Below are 22,052 nucleotides of genomic sequence, written 5' to 3'. Positions count from 1 at the left end.
CCTTGACATAATGCAGGGCTGTAAACTATCTAATGTTACACTGTATATTAATGTGAAGTACAATATGCTTGAGGTACAGTGAGCAAGGCTTACAACCAAGTAAGAAAACTCCAGCTCTTTTTTTTTTCTTTCTCTTTTTTTCGAGTAGGAAAGACTCACATCTGCTTGCTGGAGCACTCCACAGTTCTTTCATTTTAATCGCAGGGTGCCAAATGAACGAATCTCAATCCCTCCTATTTCTATCAAGAATCAAAGTTCAGAGAAGCCTGAAATCCCTCCGATTTTTAGCAGTAGTATTGCTTTCAAAAGGGGATATAGAGTCTCGTATTGACTGATCCACAAGGAATAGTTCTGGCAGAACTTGAATAGCTGCGAGGCTTACTCGGGCCTCAGAACAGAGAGCTTTCAACAACATGCTGCTGGAGGTGGCTCCAGAACTGATTAGAATTTTAGTGTCTTATAAAGCCTTGATAAATACTTTATGAAGCCATGCTGCATAACAAATCTAACGCATAAAAGAAGGCATAGATGTTACTCCTCGTAAGATAAGGTTGGCTCCTGTCAGGGTGTTGAATAGGTTTTATAATTCAATGTTACAATCCATTCCCTGTAAGAGCCCTGTCATCTCTCAAGGCCCACGGAATATATAAGTTAAACACACATTCAAGTGCTATTAGTCGAGTCCATTACACTGATTAGCAGTAAACACATTCGTAATAAAACTTAGTGAAATAGATTAGGACGGTCCACGAGCTGATTCACGAGCGGGTCTCGGTGAAATATAACGTGTCCCGGACGGCAGACTTCTGAGGGCGCAGCGGGACAAGCTTTTACTTGCAGGATCCGTGACACATGTGGCCCAATTTATCCAAACAGCTCATGTCTAAACACTGAGTCATTCATTCCCACCGCCAGCCAGAAATAAACCCCAGACACAGCAGTGGGACGGAGGGGTCCGAGCGATGTGGAGGAATCTGGGAAACGGAGCAGACCAAACACATGTCTTTTCCAGTGCACTGACACCTCTTCCTTTGTCTCTTAACTCTCCACAATCGAGCCCAGCAGTTCTAGGACTTTTAATAACAAGAACCTTTTTTACTTTCCCAAATACTACAGAACAGCCAAGACATTAAAATTATTGTTATTATTGTTAAAACAGTACTACAACAGCAGTTGGCCATTTTCCATTGTTTTGACACCAAAAAAAGGGAATAAAAAGAAAATTCAAATTCCTTTGTGATGCATGCTCACAGTAAATGTTGCTCAAAGCCGAGATGGGGAAATGAACTGGATGTGCCCCCTTAGGTTTCAATGAATTTCAAAGAAAATTCATTGAAAAGGAAAAGACAGAGGTTTCTCATCAAACCTGACCTCAAAATCCAACATGATGAATTTAAAGCAAAGTGATGGCTGCAGCAGGAAACAGTTCCATTGCACTTCTGCCAGTTTGTGTTGGATTCCATCCTTTCCACACATAGATATATGAACCATGTGTATTTTTCAAAAAAAATGTTCAGTTAGCTAGTGTTGCTAACAGTGAGTAGTTGTAGTGTAGAGCAACCACTCATTTTTAAAATAAAAGTTTCCTTGTTTAAAGTTGTAAAAGTAAACAGGAAGGCCTCTGAAGACAGAATCTCAAAAAAAAAAAGACAGACCTTTATATCCAACTAAACCAGTATGGTCGTTTATATTTTTTAAACTTGAAGTTGCGGTAATAAACTGTTTATTTAAACTCCTGACAGATTGTATCGCATTAAATCTTCCCCTCCCAGATAAATACGTGTACATGCAATTGTAAACATGTTTCTTCAATGTTTGAAAGCCTTAACTGCAAGTATAGAAATATCCTTTATTGTCCCACAATGGGGAAATTCAGGTGTCCCAGCAGGAAAAGTGAAAGGCAAATGGAGCATGTAGTAACGCATGAAAGGTTAAAAAGAATAAACATGAAAACAAAAAATGAGAACAAGAGATGGCAGCTATCTTTAACACATAAAGTGCAAAAGATGGGGGATCACCCTGGACAGGTTGCCACAGGACAGACAAACACATATTTACACTTAAGGACAAAGTGGAGTGGGCAATTTACCTGCCATACACGTTTTTTTCCTTGGTTTGTTTGTTTTTGGATTATGGTAGGAACCTGTACAACATGCAAACTCCATACAGAAAGACTCTGGCTGGGATTTAAACTCAGGATCATCTTGCTGCAAGGTAACAGTGCTAACACCTGCACCACCATGCAACACTATGTATGTATGTGGGCATTCCACATAGTTCCTTAAAAACACAGGCAAACAGAGCATGCAGTAACGCACGAAAGGTTAAAAAGGATAAATATGAAACAAAAAATGAGAAGAAGAGACTGTACAGTAAGGGCAAATTTACAGCATATGGAAACATAGACTGCTACTAGCTTGTACTGCTAACCGTAATTACTCTGATCACTGAGTATAGCAAATAGAAAACCTGGTTTTCCCACTTGTGACTTGAATATGTTTAAGTTGGATTGGGTTTTTGTTCACTTTCTGAGCGATTCTTAAATTATCTATTTAAATAAAAGCTCATTGTGCTTAAGCTACTCATCCTTTTGGCTGTTTGGGCTTATTAACTCTGCAATACAGCTTACTTAGTTCATATTTATCTTTTAATCAGTTGGTACTGGGGATGTACTCATCCAATCCCAAGTATCACCCAAATCAAATTCACTCTCCAAAACTCTTGGATGTGTTTGCAGACAAACACAAAACGTTCGAAGAGTACCGACAAAACTGAATGCAAACAGCACTGGGATCACTCCCCCCAGTCTTTAACTGGAAGCCTTTGTAGGGAGCCAAAATGTTATATATTAGAACAGACCATAGCCTCTCTCGTGCTAAATACAACTGTTTCTGCTTGCATTTTAGCACCATATAGACTGCCATTTAGTTAAGCATGAAATCCGTCGACGCTTCATATTGTCTGTGATGATGTTAGCCACTCAGCCATAGGGAGTGTCCACAATCTGCCTGACCAATTGAAGAAACAAAATCAAGCCACTTTCATGTGCATTGCAAAACTGAAACTGCTTGATACGCTGTGCACATTATATATCTGAAGATTTAATTTTCACCCTTGGCAGAGACCATACTGATGGGTGCAGTTTCAAGGCTGTTTGAGTCTCGTGATCTACTCTGTGCTATGTTAGTGGCTTTGTCCCTGTAATTAGCAAGTATAAAGACTCCCTTTCCAAAAATGAGCAAGTGACAAATTTAGCAACATTTTATGGTGTAAGTGAGGACTTATGGAAATTCTCTTTAATCAGCACTAGATGCTGATGTCGGCCCTTCCCCGTCCTAAAACATCCACAGGGGGCTCTGCCCTCGCACAGCAATCTCCCAGTTCCAGTCAAAGCGGGGGATCTTCAGCCGCACACGTCCAGGCTGCAAATGAATCAAGCCTAAGGTTAAAAACCGAACTAGACACAAGAAAATAAAAATAAAACCCTAAAAATGTAATAAATAAATTAAAACACAGATAGCTCTGCCAGAGCGTCTTTTTGGGAAGACGTTTACCAGTCTCAAGACCACATGAAAAAAGCTGGTTCTAATTGTGGCAGCAGCAAATAAAACAACCAAACAGTAACTGTCAGAAAGTTTAGTTGTACTTATAAACATTGTTAGAGATTTTACCTGCTTTTTGTCTCTACTATGACCTTATTCCCATCTCCCACATCATTCATTACATTTATATGCACATTCAAAATTAGGCAACTTCTAGCGACATTTAGGACCGCTGTTCTTATATGGAGGTGGTAAACATGTGTTTTTTCCCCTGAAAGATAGCTGAGCAAAGCACTGCTGCAACACGACTCGGTGTAACTTACACCACCAAAAGCAGAGTGCTACATTTATGACGCTGGAGAACAAGTTTTTTTTTTTTCTTGTAGCTGTATCTGTACATGATAAACTGGGACTGCACGAGACATGTCACAAGGCGAATGATCAAATAGTCGTATCAAAATGTGATGAAGATCTAAAAAAAAATATCTGTTGCTCGACAAGCAAAATGGGTGCTGCAGTGTGCAGTACGCTAAGCGTACTCATTGGTGAGTACGCTTAGCCGGGCACAACAACAGAACTAAAATGGACCATGAGTATTGGTTTTTAATTAAAGCATCACCCCGGGGCTTGGTTTCAGAAGATGCAGATTTTTGAAATGACTTGAAGAGGGATCTAAGCTAGAACTATTAAGATCAGGACATCTCCAGTAACGTCAACATTTCTTCTGGGTACCACTAAAGACCTCCCAAGTAGCGCCAACCATACTTGCACCACAGTTTGAGAACCAATGGTTCTAACGACCATCTGTTGAACAGTTTTATTTTCTTTCTTCCCATCGACTTTGCACCCCAGTCCCCCCTCCTTTGCTTTAATTTCCTTTAAATTCACCAAAGTTGTGTTGCTTGGTTTAAAAATCTGTTCACCAGGCACCAACCGTCTCATTACATAAGTGTTGCTGGAATGTTTATTGGTCCATTTTAGAAGAAAGTTGTTATTTCTTTAACCAGGTAGAGGCTATTAGTGGAAGAAGCGCACGGAACAAGAAGAAAGAGGGAATCATGTGTTTTCACTTTTGACCTTTTCGCTCTGGCATGTTCCCACCTGGCTCAGTTTAGAGCTGTTTTGCTGTTTTCTGGTGGAATAGCTACCAGCTTTGGGTTTCAGCTGAATCTTTTACACGCCGGACTCAAAATCTTCTTTCTCCCCACCCCACACACTCCCAGAATCTAGTTTTTATGTCACGTCATTGGTGAGATTCATCTTTATTGCTGTTGGTACACTATCAAAACAACCTTGTCTAGTTTATAGCGCTTACTTCCAAAAGGACAGTCTTCAAAAAAAGGTTTTGCAGAGTTAATAGGCCAAGAAAATATGCTTTTGAAATGTTTGTTAGCCTGACTGCATCACTTCAAAATGACACGTTTAAAGGGATATTTTCACTCCGACTATGTGAAAATCTATGTCAGATGTGTTGCCTTGACTATGGGAAGGGCAAATCCCGGCCACTTCAGACTCTGAGCTGCTCATCTGTTTCCTATTGGAGGAAGTAATGCTGGCAGGAAAGCAGCGGCAGTAGATTAAGGAAGGCTGGAATAGAAAGATGGTAAAAATGAGAACTAAGAGTTAAGGAAACAGGAAATGACTGCGTGACCCACGGGGTCCACTTACAACCTTGCCAGAACCCCCTGGCCACAGCCAACCTACTGCGCCAGCAGTTTCCATCACCTGCTGCTTATGGTTCCTCCACATAAATCCAGGTGCTCCTAAATAAGGCTCCTCTTTCTCCAGGAGCCACAGGGAGTCGGAGGGGAGGTGGAATACCGGAGGGGCTGAACCTAGAACCTCAGCTCATGTGTGAGAAAGATGCTGCTGCAAGTCAACTCAAAAAGGTGAAGCTGGGACTATCTCTGTCCCCTGTACTGTTTCGTTATTTCTGTCTGGAACACAAGCTAGAACATTCAATGAAAAGTTGGAGTCGTTTAATTCCTCTTTACTAACTTACATTTGTCTTTCTTTCTTTTGTTGTTTCTTAATCTCCTGTGAGGGAGAGACCGTGGGCCTTCCCTGCTCCTCACTGCCCCCTGACAAACTGTTTGGGTCCTGCATCCCTCAACAGATAAACCTAGAAATCATTCCCGACTCCAACCAGAGGTCTTTACAGTACCTTCAGCGCTCCCTGCTGATGGATTAATGCACTGTTGTGTCATTTTATTGCCATTTTATTGCCCTGGTGCAATTTACCAGGCTTTATGTGCCTCCTCTGTCCGGCAAAGGACTGCGCAGGCGCGGGGGAGCAACATTCCGAAGCAACGGCCGCCTCTCCATCTCTCCGCCGCCGTACCATTGGATTTGCGCATGAGCACCTCGGACTGAAGCAACGTGCAAGCACGCACGCACACACACACACATTAGTACAATCTAAATCATAACAACGCGTCTCGCTCGGGACACAAATAGGGTGCTAAACAAGCAGCTGATGGACGCATGCGTTGTGAATCTCTGATCCATCTGACGGGACTTCACAATCGGCGCTGCTGTGTTGCACTCTCACCACCTGAGGGCAACACCACTCACGGCGCGGGGCCCGCAGCTGCAGCCTTACGCAACAGCTCTGTGGCGTGTACCTCCAACATGCCATTTGTTTGGGCTACACCTAAGTTGACTTTATTGCCACGAAACAGATCGTAACTTCCACGCAAGTCTGATTTGTTTCATGACAGAATACTGCAATTTAGATGATGGATGATGACACATTAAAAATCCCGCGGTGATATATCTATAGGGGGGGGGGGGTAATCTTTCTAACAGCTTTTGCTTTAATACGTAGCCCACAAACACAGCAAAGCACGTTTTTCTTTCTGTTATTGCTACCAAGTTTTTAAGTAAATAGACCCACCCACAGACACGCCAGCTGCTGAGGTGAGGTTGCCGTTCGAACAGGTGGAGGAGTTTTGTAAATGTTGCTCGCCAAACTATTATCTTCCTCATGCTTCAGGGGGGAAAACACATCTCGTTTTGGCAGGACAAAACTTCTTTTGTTTATGTGTTTGTGTTCTGCTGTGTTGGTGTTATTAATTCGGCGCCTTTCTTGGATTTTATTTTCTGGGAATTGCCGCCACCCGCTGTTAACTTTGCTTGTCAACCTGGTATTATAGGTGTTCATTAAAGGCGCTTTAGCCGCAGCAGTTATCAGGTCACGGGTGGGTAGTCTGGCAGCGTGAATTTATACAGGGATCCCTGCGGGAAACGTCCACCAGAGGGCGCACAGACGCTGTCGAACTGAAAAGAGCCGTTTGAGAAAAATATTAAAGGAAAACGTCAACAGTAGCAGGGATCATTGTTCACCCCAGATTGCAAAGGTTAAAAATCCTGCTCTAATTCTCAAAAATATGTTGGGAAATTTTTATTCTTTTGGACTCCATTCCATCTTCAAAGGCTGAGTGTTTCTTTTTTTTTTTTTTCTTTTTACATTTCCATGCAAAGTACAATCTAAGCAAGGACCTGTAACCTCAGAGTCGTTCTCGCTCTTAGAGCCGCTGATCCATCACTCTTAATGGAAGAGGATACGTTTCAGCCAAGAAAAAGGGAGAACAGACAAAAGCAGGACGATTTATAGGCGACGTCGGAATGGGACTCATGGACGTGGGCCTTGATCTGAGCTGGGCTGTGGCTAGTTTCAGTCTAGCCAACGCCCTGGGTGGGGGGGGGGGGGGTCATTGATGCATATGTGCACGTACTTTACTCCCAATCCACACCACATCCCTAAACGCAATTCTTTCCCGGAGCCTTTGAAGTTCTCTTGCCCCCTTTCCTTTGGACTTCCATTTGCACGTCTATCTTTTCCCACTGAGTGCTGTGCTCTGGGGTGGTGAAATATGGAGTGGAGACCTGTTACATGTTAGCTTAGGAGATAACCAAGGTGTAAATTATGAGGGAGTCTCTGGCCAGCCTTATTTATGAGAGCCCTGTCAGGTGTTTAGGTGTTGGAGTGAGATGTGCGGCTTAAACCGTTTACTTCGCTGTAAATCAGGTCATGCGGGGCCACATCTGTTTGGACGGCGTCTGTTTACTCGTGCGCGCCTGCGTTTGAGTCTTGTTGTTTTTCGCTGGAAGACAATGTGAGGCCCGGCTGTGATAATGTCAAGGCTTAAGTGTTAATGTTTCGCTGCGCTCTGATTTGTCTGGAGGCCGTTATGGCTCGCGCAGATGGGATGAAACGCAAAAGCTTTGCTTATTGTGCTCTACGACTAACAAAGATGCGTTTTATAGATCCCCTCAACACATACACCTGCCTTCACGGGCAAACATGAAACCTGCTCTTCTTTTCACTTCTTCTTTTTTTTTTTTTCCCATGGCTCTGCACGTCTTTATGCCACACGTATTAGATACAGGTGGATCGCTGTGAGATGCTATTGCTAATTATCACTCTGCAGGTACTTAGATTGTCACAGGATGATGGATACTGGCGCCAGGACAAAGAACCTGCAGCACACAGGTTGCACAGACCCCCGCATTTGTATCGCGACAGCACATGGTACTTCTCGTATAGGGACAATTGTTTCCTTCCAGTATCGTCTGTCCGTTGCCTCAGCCGTGCCCGAGCGCAACAAAAGCGTGGATTCGGATGGAGTGGTTTTGTTTCTCCTAAGTGGGGGAGCGTTGCTTCTTAAATCCCAGGCCATAGGGGGAAAAAAAGGGGGGAGGTTTGGGACCAAGAGCCGAGATGTGAGACAAGGTAAGGTTGAACGAGGTTAAGAACATGAGACAGAAAACTCAGAAAGAGATCAAGAGGATAAAAAGAAGGAGCGAGGGAGGAGGTGGAGGAAGAGACAATGATGCGCTAGAGGCAGGTACATCTGCATTCTCTCCAAACACAGCGCAGGCTCTGTCTTTAGGTGTCTCTATCCCAGCAGCGCTCTCTGGCAGATTTATGGTCACAGCTTTGTGTGTGTGTGTGTGTGTGTGTGTGTGTATGTGCGTGCGTGTATGCTGGAGGAGCAGCGGGGATAAGTTGAGGGCAAGAGACAGAAGGTACAAGACAGAGAGGCTAGGCGAGTAGAGGTGAAGGGCGTAGAGCAAAATAGCAGCCATGTTGCATTCCATCGATATCACAATCGTGGCCTCCGCCATATTTCATGGGTTCCCTCTACCTTTATCCTTCCCCTCTTTCCCTCCCTGTCTCATCACGCTGCTTCTCACTCGCTGCTCTTGGCGCTTCCTCGCTCTGCCGGGTCCCAGGCTTTCAAGCGCTCCAAGGGGGAAGGGTGTAAATCTGTCTCCCAGTCTCTGGAGATTTCCTGTGGGCTCAGCAGACTCAACAAAAGCCCCAGCCAGTGTGCGGCATCAAATGTTACACGGGGAAAACACAGAAACGTGCTCAAGTTTGCGCTTAGATCTTTGCAGGGATTCTCTCTGGCGTTAGCTATGTGTTCGGTAACCTCAAGCATATGATTAGTCCTGCACATGTGTCCCATTGCGATTCCCATTGCAATTTCCATGTGTAGTCATTATAAGTCATTTTAAATGACTTAAACATCCTTATCCAATCTCACTGGTTATCAAAATCAAGTAGATAGCACACTAATAAAGTCATCTGTAGCTGAATCCACAACTTTCCAATGAGTTTTATTCTGCACTTGAAAAAAAAAAAAGATTTATTTAGTTTTTTATGTAATATTTGTAGAAAAAAAAGAATAAACAGCAGCCTAGTTTACTAAAATTGAAGGGAAACAATGCAGCATATTAAAATGCATTGATATCTAACTTTTATCGACAAACTAAATAAGGATAAAACAAAGCAATCCTATGTAACTAATAAGAAAGGGCAAACAAAAAATTAGGACGACAAATAAATATGAACTGGACTTTCCTTTTGACTTAGAATTGAAATCGGACTTTTTTTTTCTTTTAAAAATTAAGCTGATTTAAGCCCTTAAACCACAGTATTTTAAGGGTTTATTAAGTTAGTTTACCACCCATTTCTAATCTGAGACGATTTGATGAGATTAGACTAGAAAAGGATAAGATGATAAAATAGAGCATTTCCACGTGAAGAACCTGTATTCACATCACGTCCGCTCAGGACGCTGGGCCTGGTGGGACCGACCCAGACTGCAGTATCAGCGGCTCACAGCACCCACGTATCTCTGCAGATATGTGGGGCTCCTGCTTTGCTTAGAGACACATCTGCGGACAGAACAGCCCTTTTCAGACGGCACAGGGATGTCAGTTTCAGATGATTCAGTGGACTTTTTGCGCCGCGTTCTAGATGCTCGGGGAGCCTTCACTTTGGGTTTGAAAACGGCAGATTAACAATGCAAAGAGTGCTTGTTCAAAAAAACAGCAAAAATCTTACTGAAGGCCTAAAACGCACATTTCAGTGCAATACAAAAGGGTCATCTTGTGGAGCGTTACTAAAGGATAACGCAGCTTTGTTAAACACAAAAATAGTTACATGTGTGTCTCTCTACTGCAAAGCTCTATTTGCCGTTCTGTTGCTCGGGTTTCCAATCTCAAATGTTCTCATTTGTCACATGCAGAACCAGAAAATCGGGAGTTAGGTTTTGGCAAATGTGGGAGCCGCGTCATATCATCCAGCCAATGAGCTAAACGGAGCCTAAGATCAGCCAATCAGAATTATTCTGTGAATCTCTCAGATGTGACTTTATGAAAACGTTTTGCCGTTTAACCAAAATCCTGTCTGCTAAGAGTTGCCCTGGACAATAAAGGTATTTTAATCATTTATAGATTGTTTTAGCTAAAAGGAAGCCAAGTGGTTAATCTTTCTTGATTTAGACTTTTGTCTCAGGTCAAAAACAGTTTCCTGTGGCTTTATACAAATAAAAGGACACGACAACATCTTTGGAAGCTCCTGTGAAAAAGCAGGAGGAAATCGCTCCACCTCGTCGAGCCAAGTAGCTTTGAAACCCCCTGTTTGTGTTTACGTGCCTACGGCGACCCTACCCCCCTCTCAAACCTTTTGTCCAGAGGGGCTGTCCAGACAAGCTTGTTGTCTCTTTATATTCTCTCCTCTGTGTTTCTTTTTTTTTTTTTCTTCTCTCCCTTTCTCTACACTTCCCTCTCTGCTTTATTGCTCCTGATTCTAAGCGCGTCCATTCCTGAGATGGCTCAGATAGCAGCTGAAGCTAAATTGCCCGCCATAAAGCATCTGCACTCGCAGCTTAGCTCTCAGGGCGGGACTGCTGCAAGGGGGTATGAGGTGGATATTATAGGACTGACTGTGAAAATACAAGGTCCTTTTCTCTTCTTCTTTTTTTTTTTTTTTTTTTTTTTTAATCTTCAAAATGTTGAATATGAACTCTGCTTCCACGTCCACAAATCACGGGGCCCTTCCTTAAACATTAAACGATTCGGTTGCATGATCGATTCGCTGAGTGCCTCCTAAATCAGTTTTATGCTTAAATATTCAGGAACATTTGGCTATTTGAGTGCGTGGGTTTTGGAGAAAAAGCGATGGAAAATCAAAAGCAAAGTGATCTAATGGTATTTTGGGACTCCAAAATGCTTTTGCTTGATAGTGCTAATTATTCACATGAGACAGGATAGTTAGAGAGAGAGAGATGCTGTGATTTATGGGACAGCCGTATATTTGGCTTTGCTATGTTCCTGTCAGAGGCCTGACAGATAGATGACTGCTGGGTTGTAATTGGCCTTCCTGTTTGTATGTTGTCTCATGTGACAACACAGGCACTTCCCGGCGTTCACTGTAGAGGGTGCGCATGTGAAAGGACGGCCCCTCGTGTGTCCAGAGGTTTCACAGGGAGGGAAGGAAACAGTGACGGGGGAGGCAAAAGGGTGACAGAGGAACGTTTAGGTAGGGAAAGGTGCAAGGGGGAAGGTTGTCGGAGCGCTCTCTCTCTCTCTCTCTCTCGGGCTCCCGCTCCGGCTGCATGTCTGATCAGGGAAGCCGCTGCGGGGCCCTGCTTTGACTCATCCTGGAAACAGAGCATCTGTGTGTGGCGTTTGTTGCAATAAATGTCTCCACATTGAATCAAAATAACCCCCCCGAGCTGCCAAATTAATCTCAGCAAAGATCCAGAGCCCGTCAACACAGCGCCATGGCCAAAAAGATGGGGAAAGATAGGGACACAGAACTGTAGTGTACTCAAGTGTGTGGGGGGGAAATCCCTCTCTCGCCCACAACTCCTGTCTACAGTGTGCTCGGTCAGAGCCGTGGAGCTGACTGTGAAGGAGAGGAATTCCAGGGGACCACAGGAGCAAGACAGGGCCAGCAGCCAGCTTGGCAGGAGGCTCCGGTGTGATCATCATCCCATAGGAGGAGCGACGCCCCCTCTCTCCTGCCTCCTCCTGCCTCCCAGCAAGCCGTGCCCCGTGACAGATGAGCCCAGTGACAGCAGGACGCAACAACCTGCAATTGAACATTCTCCTGTGATCTGTCAATGTCCGTGGTGGCGTTTCACTCTCAGCAGAGCGCCTCGGGTCGCGCGTACCTTCACGCACACCCTTGCATTAAGTCATTTCACAAGCATCGGAGGAATCGGAGCCAGGAACGCCTCCTCGTGCTTGGGAAATGCCTCGGATACCTGTTGCAGGTGTCTGTGCGTGCCCCGTTTGTGTTTTTGCAAGAGCCTTGTGCGCTTCGTCCAAAATGCACGATATCTGCGGGCGACTCCTCAGGTGAGAACCGGCTGCAGAGCGCAATGTGTTTAAGTGTGCTCGTCAGATTTCCAGCAGGGCTGCAGTTCTCTGCTTTGACCACAAGGTGTCACCTCGTCCACGAAGAGACGAACGCTTGAAGCTCAGAAGTGGCTCTATTTTCCGCTTTGGTGGCAGTGCAGTGGTGTATCACAGCAAAATGAAAGGAGGAGAAATGAAAATAGGACATAAATGTTTTTTTTTTTTTTTTTTTTTTTTTTTTTTGCTGTATGGGCTTAATGAAGTCAGGCTTGCCAGTACATTAGCAGCAAACGCAGCAAAAGGGAAAAGGCACTGAAGGACAAATCACAAACAGCTCCTCCAAAACAGAAAAAAAGTGAGATTAAGTATGAGTGGTGAGTCTCCTCAATGAAAAGCAGCTCCTTGGATGTCACAGAGGAGATTTATTTTCCGAAGAAAACCGGCTTTTTATGGTCAAGCTTCCCCATACAGGCGAAAGCAGAGTGTTGTAATATGGCATGTAAAGAATGGGATCCAACAGAAACCTGCATCCATTTATCATGTTTAAGTGGATAGAATAATGACCAGCGACTGCTTTGAGCTCAAACTGGGGCAAAACAGAGAGTAAAGATGAACAAGCTTCACACATATTATTTTTTTTTCTCCAGATTATAGCATATTGTCATAATCGTCATTTTTGTTTGCCATTACAACTTTGTACATTTCAATGAAATGTGTCCTCTGCATTTAACCCATCACTGAGGGGGACGTGGGCAGCCACCGTGGAGCGCCAGGGGAGCATCCCAGGGCGAGGTACACCAATAGAGTATATAGAAACATATACCTTGGCATAAACATAAGCACATATTCAACATGTTGTAAAGAAGTTAAAGATAAAGATATTTTTTCTTTTTTTTTTTTTTACAAATAGATCTCGTTTAGTGATCTTAGTGCATGGAAGCATCTTGTTTTAATGCCTCTGTTAGACTACTCTGACGTGTATATGAATGCACGTTATCATAGAACATTAAGGTTCATAGCAGGGTATAGATCTCCTACTCACCGCTGTAATTTATACTCTCTGGCCATTATTCTCAATCCGTAGACCAGTGCCTTGATACGTTTTCATCTATAAAGCCACCTTTGGCCCGTTACCGCCTCACCTATCCTCCTACCTGTTACTTAGACAGTCCAGCCACAAACTTTGCTCTCAGGACTTCCTCTCCGTCAGCGCTCTATTAGGACAATCAGAACTTATGAGCAAAGCATTTTCTTATTCTGCTCCGTCAACATGGAATACTCTACAGACGGATCCGACACGGTCCCCTTTGATTCCTTTGGGACAATTCACATTTCTTTTAAGGCTAAAAAGAAATCTTCTTATGCCACTCGCTCTTGTTCTTAAGTCATTTTCTGTTAGTTTATCGAATTGAGTCACAGGTTGTAATTACTTGTATCGTTACTGTGTTTATAAAATATTATTGTTTTTTTGTTGTTCCTTTGTTTTATCAAACAGGTCTCTCTTGAAAATGAGATCCTGGATCTTAGTGAGAATGCCTGTATAAATAAAGGTTAAATAAAATAAATAAATAGGGGTCTCGCTCAGGGACCCAGAGTGGCAACGTGTGTGGGATCCAAACGCGCAGCCATTTAAGGACGCAAGTGCCCTTCTTTAACCATGAGGCTACCACTTCTCCACACTTCACCTGGAGCAAAAACCAATTATCCTCATTCTATGGATCTGTGGAAATTAAAAATCTGTCCTGCTGTCTTAGTTGCTGCAAACAAATTAATGATTTCAGACAGAGCCAGACCAAGGCATAGGCAAACTAAGCTTCTGCTTAGGACCCTTAAACCACCAGGGGCTTCCCAAAACTCCTTGGGTATGGTTGGACACAAACCATAGATCAAAAATGTTTATGTTTGCTTATTGAGAATGAGACTAGTATCAAATTTGGTTTGACAAGTTCAGTGGAGATAAAGTTGAAGACTTTAAATTGTCTGGAATTAAAATTTAAGATTTAAAGTAGTTGGCTACTTTACTTTTGTAAAAGTATAGTAATCTTGATTAGTTGATTGTTATGTTAACAACTTAGAATCTGTTTGAGCTCAGCTTGTTCACCAATACATCTCAACAAATAGTAACCTATTTGCTTCATGGCCCCCTTTCCTGGATTCAGAGGTAGGTAGAAAAGCCAAAAATCTTTACTAAAGTGAGAGTAGCATTACTTCAGTGTACTTTTATTCAGGGAGAAGTAAAAAGTAGTCATTCAAAAAAAAAAAAAATACTTAACTAAGAATAACAAAGTATTTAGTTTAAAGATTTAATTTAATCTGTAAAAAAAATATGTGATCAGACAGATAAGATATGATGTTTAGTGCATATTATGATATTTCAAAGAATAAAATAAAAAGAAGAAGCAAAAATAAATTACATTATTTCAAAAATAACAAATTCAGGCATGCCTGTGCAAATTCTCAGTTATCCGGGTCATCTCAACAGCAAACAGGCTTAAATCGGAGGCAACCGTTGCCTCCAATTCAAACATGAAACGTTCATTTCCAATATAAAGCTTTTGAAACCACAACTTAAAGTAATTTGTTTATGTTAGAACAGAGTAAAGTACTTCCAATAATACAATTTACTGCATATTCACTTAACCCCCAAGTGGCAAAACAGGGTTAATAGAGAGAAAATAAGATTTTAAAGATGAAAATCGTGCACAAACAAAGAAGTATAATTTTAACATAAGCTGTTAAGGTTCGTGGTTGCATCTGGTGCATTTTTGGTTAAACATGCTTATTATTCATGCAGCAAAGTAACTAGAAGTGGTGAGAGTAGCCACAGATTGAAATCAAGTAAGAGTAGTACATTTCCTTCAAAAAAATACTCAAGTAAATGTAACTGAATAAACGTAACTAGTTACTACCTGGCTCTGCCCAGATTGTATTAAATCTGTAGTGAATGTTTTTAGTGGTGTTGTTCTTCTTAACTGGAATTTGGACGCCCAAAATCAAATTATGCTGGTAAAACCTTGGACCGGCCCTAAGTTGGTCAACTTCCTACCCATCAGGCTCTGGTTAAGCGTTCGTTACCAGCCTCCTTTAGGACGGCCTGAAGAACAGCAGATTAGGATCTCTGTGTGTCCTGCATGCATACAGATCCATCCCTGGTATAGATGTCCAAAACGCATGGATAAAATAATTTTTTTGCCGTGACATGATCTCCCACCCCCAAAATAAATTTGAGAATATTTATTTAGCTGAAAAAAATTACATGAACTGGTGTCATAACTCAATAAAACACTATGTTGTCAATAGCACACATTTTTAAGTCTTCGCCTTTAATTTCTCTTTGCGCAACCTCTGTAAATCACCCAGAGGTCCAGGTTTTCTCTTATGCGCTCTTTTCTTCTGCTCATCCCACGTTTTGTATGATTTAGGTCTAGGGACTGAAATGTTCATGGAGGAAGATATCTGTCCGGTCCACCATTTCTGTACTGAACTGGCTTCATGTTTTAAATCATTGTCCTGCTGAAAGACCCAGTGATACATATTATCAGAGTCCACCACATTTCTATTGTGGTATGTTAAAGAGCTGATTATAAAGGGCACCCTAACAAGGTTCCCATGGCTTTAGAAACAGAAACAGGCCCACAGATCATACCACAGATCTTCCGCCATACTTAACAGAGGGACGCAATGTGTTTTTCTACATACAGTTTTCCTGCTTTGTTTCACTGCGATCACTCGATGTGTTTTCTGTCAAAAGGATTAAACTTTGTCCAAAATATTTCTCACATGGGCCAAACTTTTTGAGTTAAAGGTGATGTTGTTGATTTCCCCTTTTTGAATAACTGTTATCTTATCTGCTCCTCACTGCTCCTCAGGGGGATCGTGTAGAAAAATCTCCCAAATCCGCTCTTGTCTGATTTCTTTTTACTGAGAGGCTTTCCTCTTCTCCTCATAAACTGGCACACAGTTTGCTTCTTGCAACTCTCAGCCATGTTTTTAGTATAGGGCCAGAGAAGTAGAGCTACAATCAACAGCTAATCGCTAAGCTGACTGGATACACAAACACTAGAGATGCACATTTAACAGCCAGCAAGCGGAAACTAACAACGAATGTGCACACATACTGGCGTTTTGTGAGCGCGTCATAATGATTGGCATGTGGGAAAACCAATAGATAAGGCGATACCCCTGGAACTTTAGAGATGGGGGGATGAGAACCGTACCCAACCTCTGACAAATCCCTGCTATTCGGACCGAACGGGCGTAATTGGTCAGAGTTTTAACAGCTCTCACAGATATCTATTTTTTTTTCCTTTTTCTGAATACATAACGTATTGACTACTGTCAGGATGGAAGGACCATTTCACCCAGTATAACAAAAACTGTTTCTGAACAGGATTGCACACTATAGCTTTAAAGGAATTAAAGGCCTAAAAAATAACAATAAAACAAGGTAAAATTAAATCAAAAAAGTATATAGTGAAGTTTTTTTTACCTGCTCCACAAAATATTAGCTTGCAAAGTTTTAATTAAAACAGATTTTCCGTGGGAAAATCCGTTATTTATTTAAAGATGGTCATCCAGTTTGCTAATTCTTTTGGACACAGTTCAATTTTTGTCGCTGCTTCTTGTTTGCTGTATTTAGCTAATTTTAATAAATGAGTTAAAAGCAGATTTTGGTGCACTATGGACTGCATTTGCAAAGAAGTCATTGGATAGGTGTGACCCTATTTACTATAAAATGAATGTAAAAAGTGTGGTTCTATAAAGACGGATACTTTGTGTTGTAACTAACATTTTCAGTTGTAGGTTTTATTTTAACCCGACAGTAGTAATCTGGCCTTGACTAAAAATAAAGTTTCCATCTGCATCAAACACATGTTCTGGTGGGCCACATCATTCTTGAATTAAAGCACACAAAATCAGTCCAAGAGCCGTAAATGTCCCCCAGGCCACATTTTGGACAGCCCTGCCTCAGTCTTGTCTGACCAAAGCACACAGTTCCTGTTAAAGTCCCAGTTGAGTTTAGCAAATATGTTTACGTTTGTGCTGGTAGAACAGGGAAGGCTTTCTTTATGGCATTCCTCGGAAATAACTAATTAGAAAGAATAACGTATTTAACAGTTATGGAGACTTTGTGACCCCAAAATTCCAGTTTCTATACTAATTGAAACAAATTAAGAGCCCTAAAGTAGCTGAGAGGTCAAAAGGAAAATTATTTCATGACTTTGCTCTCTTTAAAAGAGGATGGGGACACATTTTTGTTTTTGGTGTAACACCCTGTGTTGTGTCAGACTTCTAATTATATATTATATATTGGATTATAAGGGATAGTTTAGCCTAGTGTAAGGTGCTCAAAAATCCATTTTTGAAGTGGGAGTTGGTGAAACCAACACATATTAACAAAAATATGCCAAAGACTGTGCAGACGCACATTATGAAATGTTACCTCGGTCACAGTAATGCTGCATTTTTAAATCTCAGAAGAAGGATACTTTCAAAGACAGGAAAAAAAAAACAATTATTTTGAGAAATCATCTTGGCAGATGATCACTTATACTGGTACTGATTTTGCTGGAGGTTTTTATCTGTTAAAAGGAAGTCACTGCTTTCCCCTGTCACCACATTGCTCATTATGAGGGATTGCTTCGAAGTTAATGACTCGTTCCGATCAGTCGAGCCTCCTTTGAAATCTAACTTTTCACCAATTGGCACAGTAAATTGCATTGAACTGCACAGTATTGTAACTCAGATCAAATTAGAACGTATGTGGTTGTATTTGAATCTGTCAATGAGATTGAACTGATTTGGATTTATTTACCTATTTCTGTAAACACAGCGTAAATTGGAGCCATGAGATAATTTTTTTTTAAATTTGCTTTATAAAAATAAACTGAATTGTATTGATTTGACTCATAAGCATATCTCATTTACATGAATCTCATGCTATCTTTTGTTTCCCGTTTTGAGCACATGTCAAGAGAAATGAGCCTCTGTGTCGTGTTACAGTATAATTTGATAGAAAGTCACAGATCATCATTAAGTTTCGCCAGAAACTCGTGTCAACTTTAAAAATCAAAGCAAAAAACTGTTTCCAGTACATTTCCCATGGAAAGCAGATATTAACGTACACTGCACAAAAGGGACAACTGTTTTTTCTCGCTGCCTGAAGTAAAATCAGATTAAACTTTCCTGTGAGGATAATTGAATGTTTTTATATTTACTAAATGTCAGTATAATCAGAGTGATAATTGTTTGTTACTTTCTCCAATCTCAAAAGTCTACATAGTAAGATTATTATGCCCTTCATAAGCCTTCATAATAACATGAAAGCTTTGTATGGTTTTGATAAATTCTCAACATTTAGGTTAAATTGAGGTACACCTGTCAGCGTATTTCAAGGCAATGCCTCAAACACACTGCCTCCTTATGTGTCACCATTGAAACATTGAAAAGAAATTAACCAAGGTATCAGGAAGAGAACTGTGGACCTCCACAAGTCTGCTTCATCCATAGGTCCAATTTCCCAATGTCTGAAGGTGTCACTTTAATCTGTTTCAACAATGACAGGCAAGGCACAGTGTGGGAACGTGCAGCTACCGTATCGCTCAGAGAAGGAGACGGGTTCTGTGTCCAAGAGATGAACATCAACTCCAGAACAAAACTATCGGAGCTGAAGAGTCACTCAGTGACAAAGAAGCAATTACTTTAAAGGTTTGCATGTGTTCTCAGGGAGACCTGGAGACATGAGCTGAAGTCCAATAAAACTAAAACTGAGCTGGTTGGCCATAAGCACCATCGTTACATTTGCTGCAAAAAGGGGGACGTTTGGTAGACTAAGAACTCCATCCCACCTGGGCTGTAAGGTACCAAAATAGATGAAATCATGAGGAAAGAACATTGTGTGGACAAATCGAAGAAACATCTAAACACAACAACCAGAAAGGTAAAGCTTGGGTATAAAAGGGTGTTCCAAATGGATGAACGATCCCAAAACATATATAGTTACAGCTGGGCTGATGTCAGTCCCATAGAAAATTTGTCAACAAAGCTGAAAAGATGTGAAAATGGGTCAAAACTCCGGCAAACACGATTGTAATTCCACCAAATAAAATTTTCACTTTAAAAGTCAAAAGTTTACATTATATTAAGTACTAAAAAGGTTCTCTCTCTCTTACTATTGTGGAATTTGACCAATAGAAGTAATTTACTTTCCTAACTGATTAATTGTCAAACAGCGAAGAAACAAAGGTGTTGTGTCTTTTTATCCAGTTCATGTCATCTGATTTCACCTGAATGTACTTTTTTCTTGTAGCCAGTTCTTGAAAGATCTACTCACATCTGCTTTACATGGAGGTCATGTTCTTTTGTCTTTCACATTTAGAAAGCCAAGATGACACAAGGCCAAGAGAAATTGGCCACTGTGTCATACTAATAAAAAGAAATCATAGATAAGCAACAAGACATTCCTATATCAACTTTAACAAGTACATTAAAAAACAATCCTTCAGCAACTTTGTATTAAAGTGATTTTAAAGGTACCCATTATTGTCCTGTTAGTGTTTTTTTGATAAGAACTGTTTCTTATAAGGAGGGTTTTGCCCCAGACTGAATAAACCCAATCAAATTAAAGGTTAGATTCATCTGGGGAAAATTCCCCGTGAGATTATGTTGCTCCAATACAAAGATGAATTAATTTCCAGGCTTTTTACACACGCACAAGGTCCGCGCAACGCACGTCGCCGACACTGCACACGGATAACACGTGCACGTTTTGGCGAAAGGGGAATACATAAATCCAGCACAAACATCTTAATTATGCACAGAAATGTATGCAGACGTTCTGAAAGGATGAGTCACAGCAGGGGGGGGCTGATCACGTGAGGACGCACAGAGGATGAGCACAGAGGGAAGTCGTCAGTGTAGGCTGGGCGTGCTGGTGACTCCATGCGGCTACGCAAAGCACATGAAACGCGTTCGGCGGAGACGAGCTTTCTGGTACATGTGGCCTGCACGTGTGAAGGAACTAACATGATGGAAGCGTTGTGTTTTGGTGGACAGCTGTACACGACACCTGCTGGTTCACACATACATTTTGCACCACTGTATATTTATATATATATATATATATATATATATATATATATATATATATATATATATATATATATATATATATATATATATATATATATATATACATATATACACACATATATATATATATATATATATATATATATACACATATATATATTTATATACATATACATATGCATGCGTGTATGGCAGAGCATACTCACCCATACATGCACGCAGAGCCAAGTGCAGAGGCTTGTTGTTGGCTTGTGGGCCTGTCTGCGGGGCTGATCGATGGTCTTTTACTGCTTCCCCAGGATTATCGGTCGAGTTCACCAGGAGGGGAAGGCAATTCATCAGAACGCAGTGAGGAGAGAGAGAGAGAGAGAGAGAGAGAGAGTGGGGAAGAAAGAGAGGAGCAGGGACAGAGAGGAAGGGATGGAGGGAGGGTGACAGTATGAAAATGGAAGAAAAGATAAGGGACGATGGAGGTAAAGGTGTATGGGGGGGAGAGAGAGAAGGAGACTTAGGGGGGGGAAACGGGAAAGCAAGATGGAGATGGAGAAGGAAAAGGGAGGAGATAAACAGATGTGCTAGTGATAGCACATCACCTGGAAATGTATGGAAAAGATAGAGCTGGAGACATAAGATGGATATCACAGCAGAGAACAATGGAGTGCTGGGGCAACCTCAGCCTGAACCCTGCTTATACAGTATGTGTTCAGCTTAAAGCAGATACGTGACACTACATATCTGAAGGTTTAACAGGCAATTCCACAAGCAACGCTGACAAGGGCCTGTGGTTCGGTTTGCCTTTCGGTTTTGATATATTTGACATTATTAGGGCAAAATCCATTCGGTCATACTGCACCCTTTGAAACGTTACCGCCGTATCCCAGAGAGATAATGAATTCCCCATAAATGTAATTTAACTAATATTAGCTAATTAGCTCATTTCAAACCAGTAAGAAATATTCTATGATAAATATTCTAGAGTTGTACAGACCCTCTCACCCTTCTATGTGGGACCTTCCTTTTGCTGGATTAAGAAGGTCTGCAACAGGGAATAAACACTGTAGCACCTGCAGATTTAAAAGTGTGCAAACTAGTGTTTGCTCAGCTCCCAGAGGCTTTGCCTGTGTGTGCACACATTCTGCAGGAGCCACAGCACGTGTGCTCTGGCTCATTCAGTGCACACAGAAGTGATTCAGCATCACCAACCCGATGAGACAGACGCTGTGGGACAGATTCACGCACATCATGTCGAAATCTTCCTACACTTTTCAGGGAATTTCACACGCATCTCTTGATGCGAGTATCAATATCTGCACAGGACTATGTGAAGAGTGATCATATTACAGCCAAACACAGCAGCATGAAATCACAAAAGGCACAGAATACCCTTAAAATAAGCTCGTGAAACCAACATCTTTTAAAATGTTCTGTCTTTAATTTGCCCTTCTTTGGTGTGTGTGTGTGTTTTAGGCGTGCATGTGATGATCCTTGTCTAATTTTTCTCCTTTTCTTCTTGTCTCTATCTCACTCCTCTCAGATCGACTGCCCGTTTCTGCCTTGCCTTCTACCCCCTCCTCTCTCTCTCTCATCGCTGATGGATGGACAGATCATGTATATCCAATCTAGCAGTGCTCCTGATGCGGTTAGGGGCTGTGACAAGTCTCCAGGCAGGGAACCGAGCAGAGCGGAGCGAAGGAACGGGGTGACGAAGAGGACACGACATCTGGAGAACACGCAGAAGAAAAAGAATGCACCAGCGAGCAG

The 22,052-nt window shown here is 41.8% G+C and overlaps 1 protein-coding gene across 1 annotated transcript in view; it reads left to right on the top strand.

Annotated features, from left to right (window-relative positions):
• Positions 1–10,665: 10,665 nt before the first annotated feature.
• The window catches only part of LOC118563424, an 11,937-nt gene continuing 550 nt past the window's right edge, over positions 10,666–22,052 (top strand). Inside the window, exons 1-3 of the mRNA XM_036138243.1 lie at positions 10,666–10,754; positions 11,573–12,200; positions 21,826–22,052. The exon at positions 21,826–22,052 is cut by the window's right edge and continues 550 nt beyond it. Coding sequence (XP_035994136.1) covers positions 10,666–10,754; positions 11,573–12,200; positions 21,826–22,052 — 944 coding nt within the window. The remainder of the gene's footprint in view (positions 10,755–11,572; positions 12,201–21,825) is intronic.

Source organism: Fundulus heteroclitus, chromosome 1 (genome assembly GCF_011125445.2).
Source record: "Fundulus heteroclitus isolate FHET01 chromosome 1, MU-UCD_Fhet_4.1, whole genome shotgun sequence".
In the NCBI taxonomy this organism is placed as follows: Eukaryota; Metazoa; Chordata; class Actinopteri; order Cyprinodontiformes; family Fundulidae; genus Fundulus; species Fundulus heteroclitus.
The sequence above is the reverse complement of the archived record's forward strand: the minus strand, read 5'-3'. Positions and strand labels throughout refer to the sequence as shown.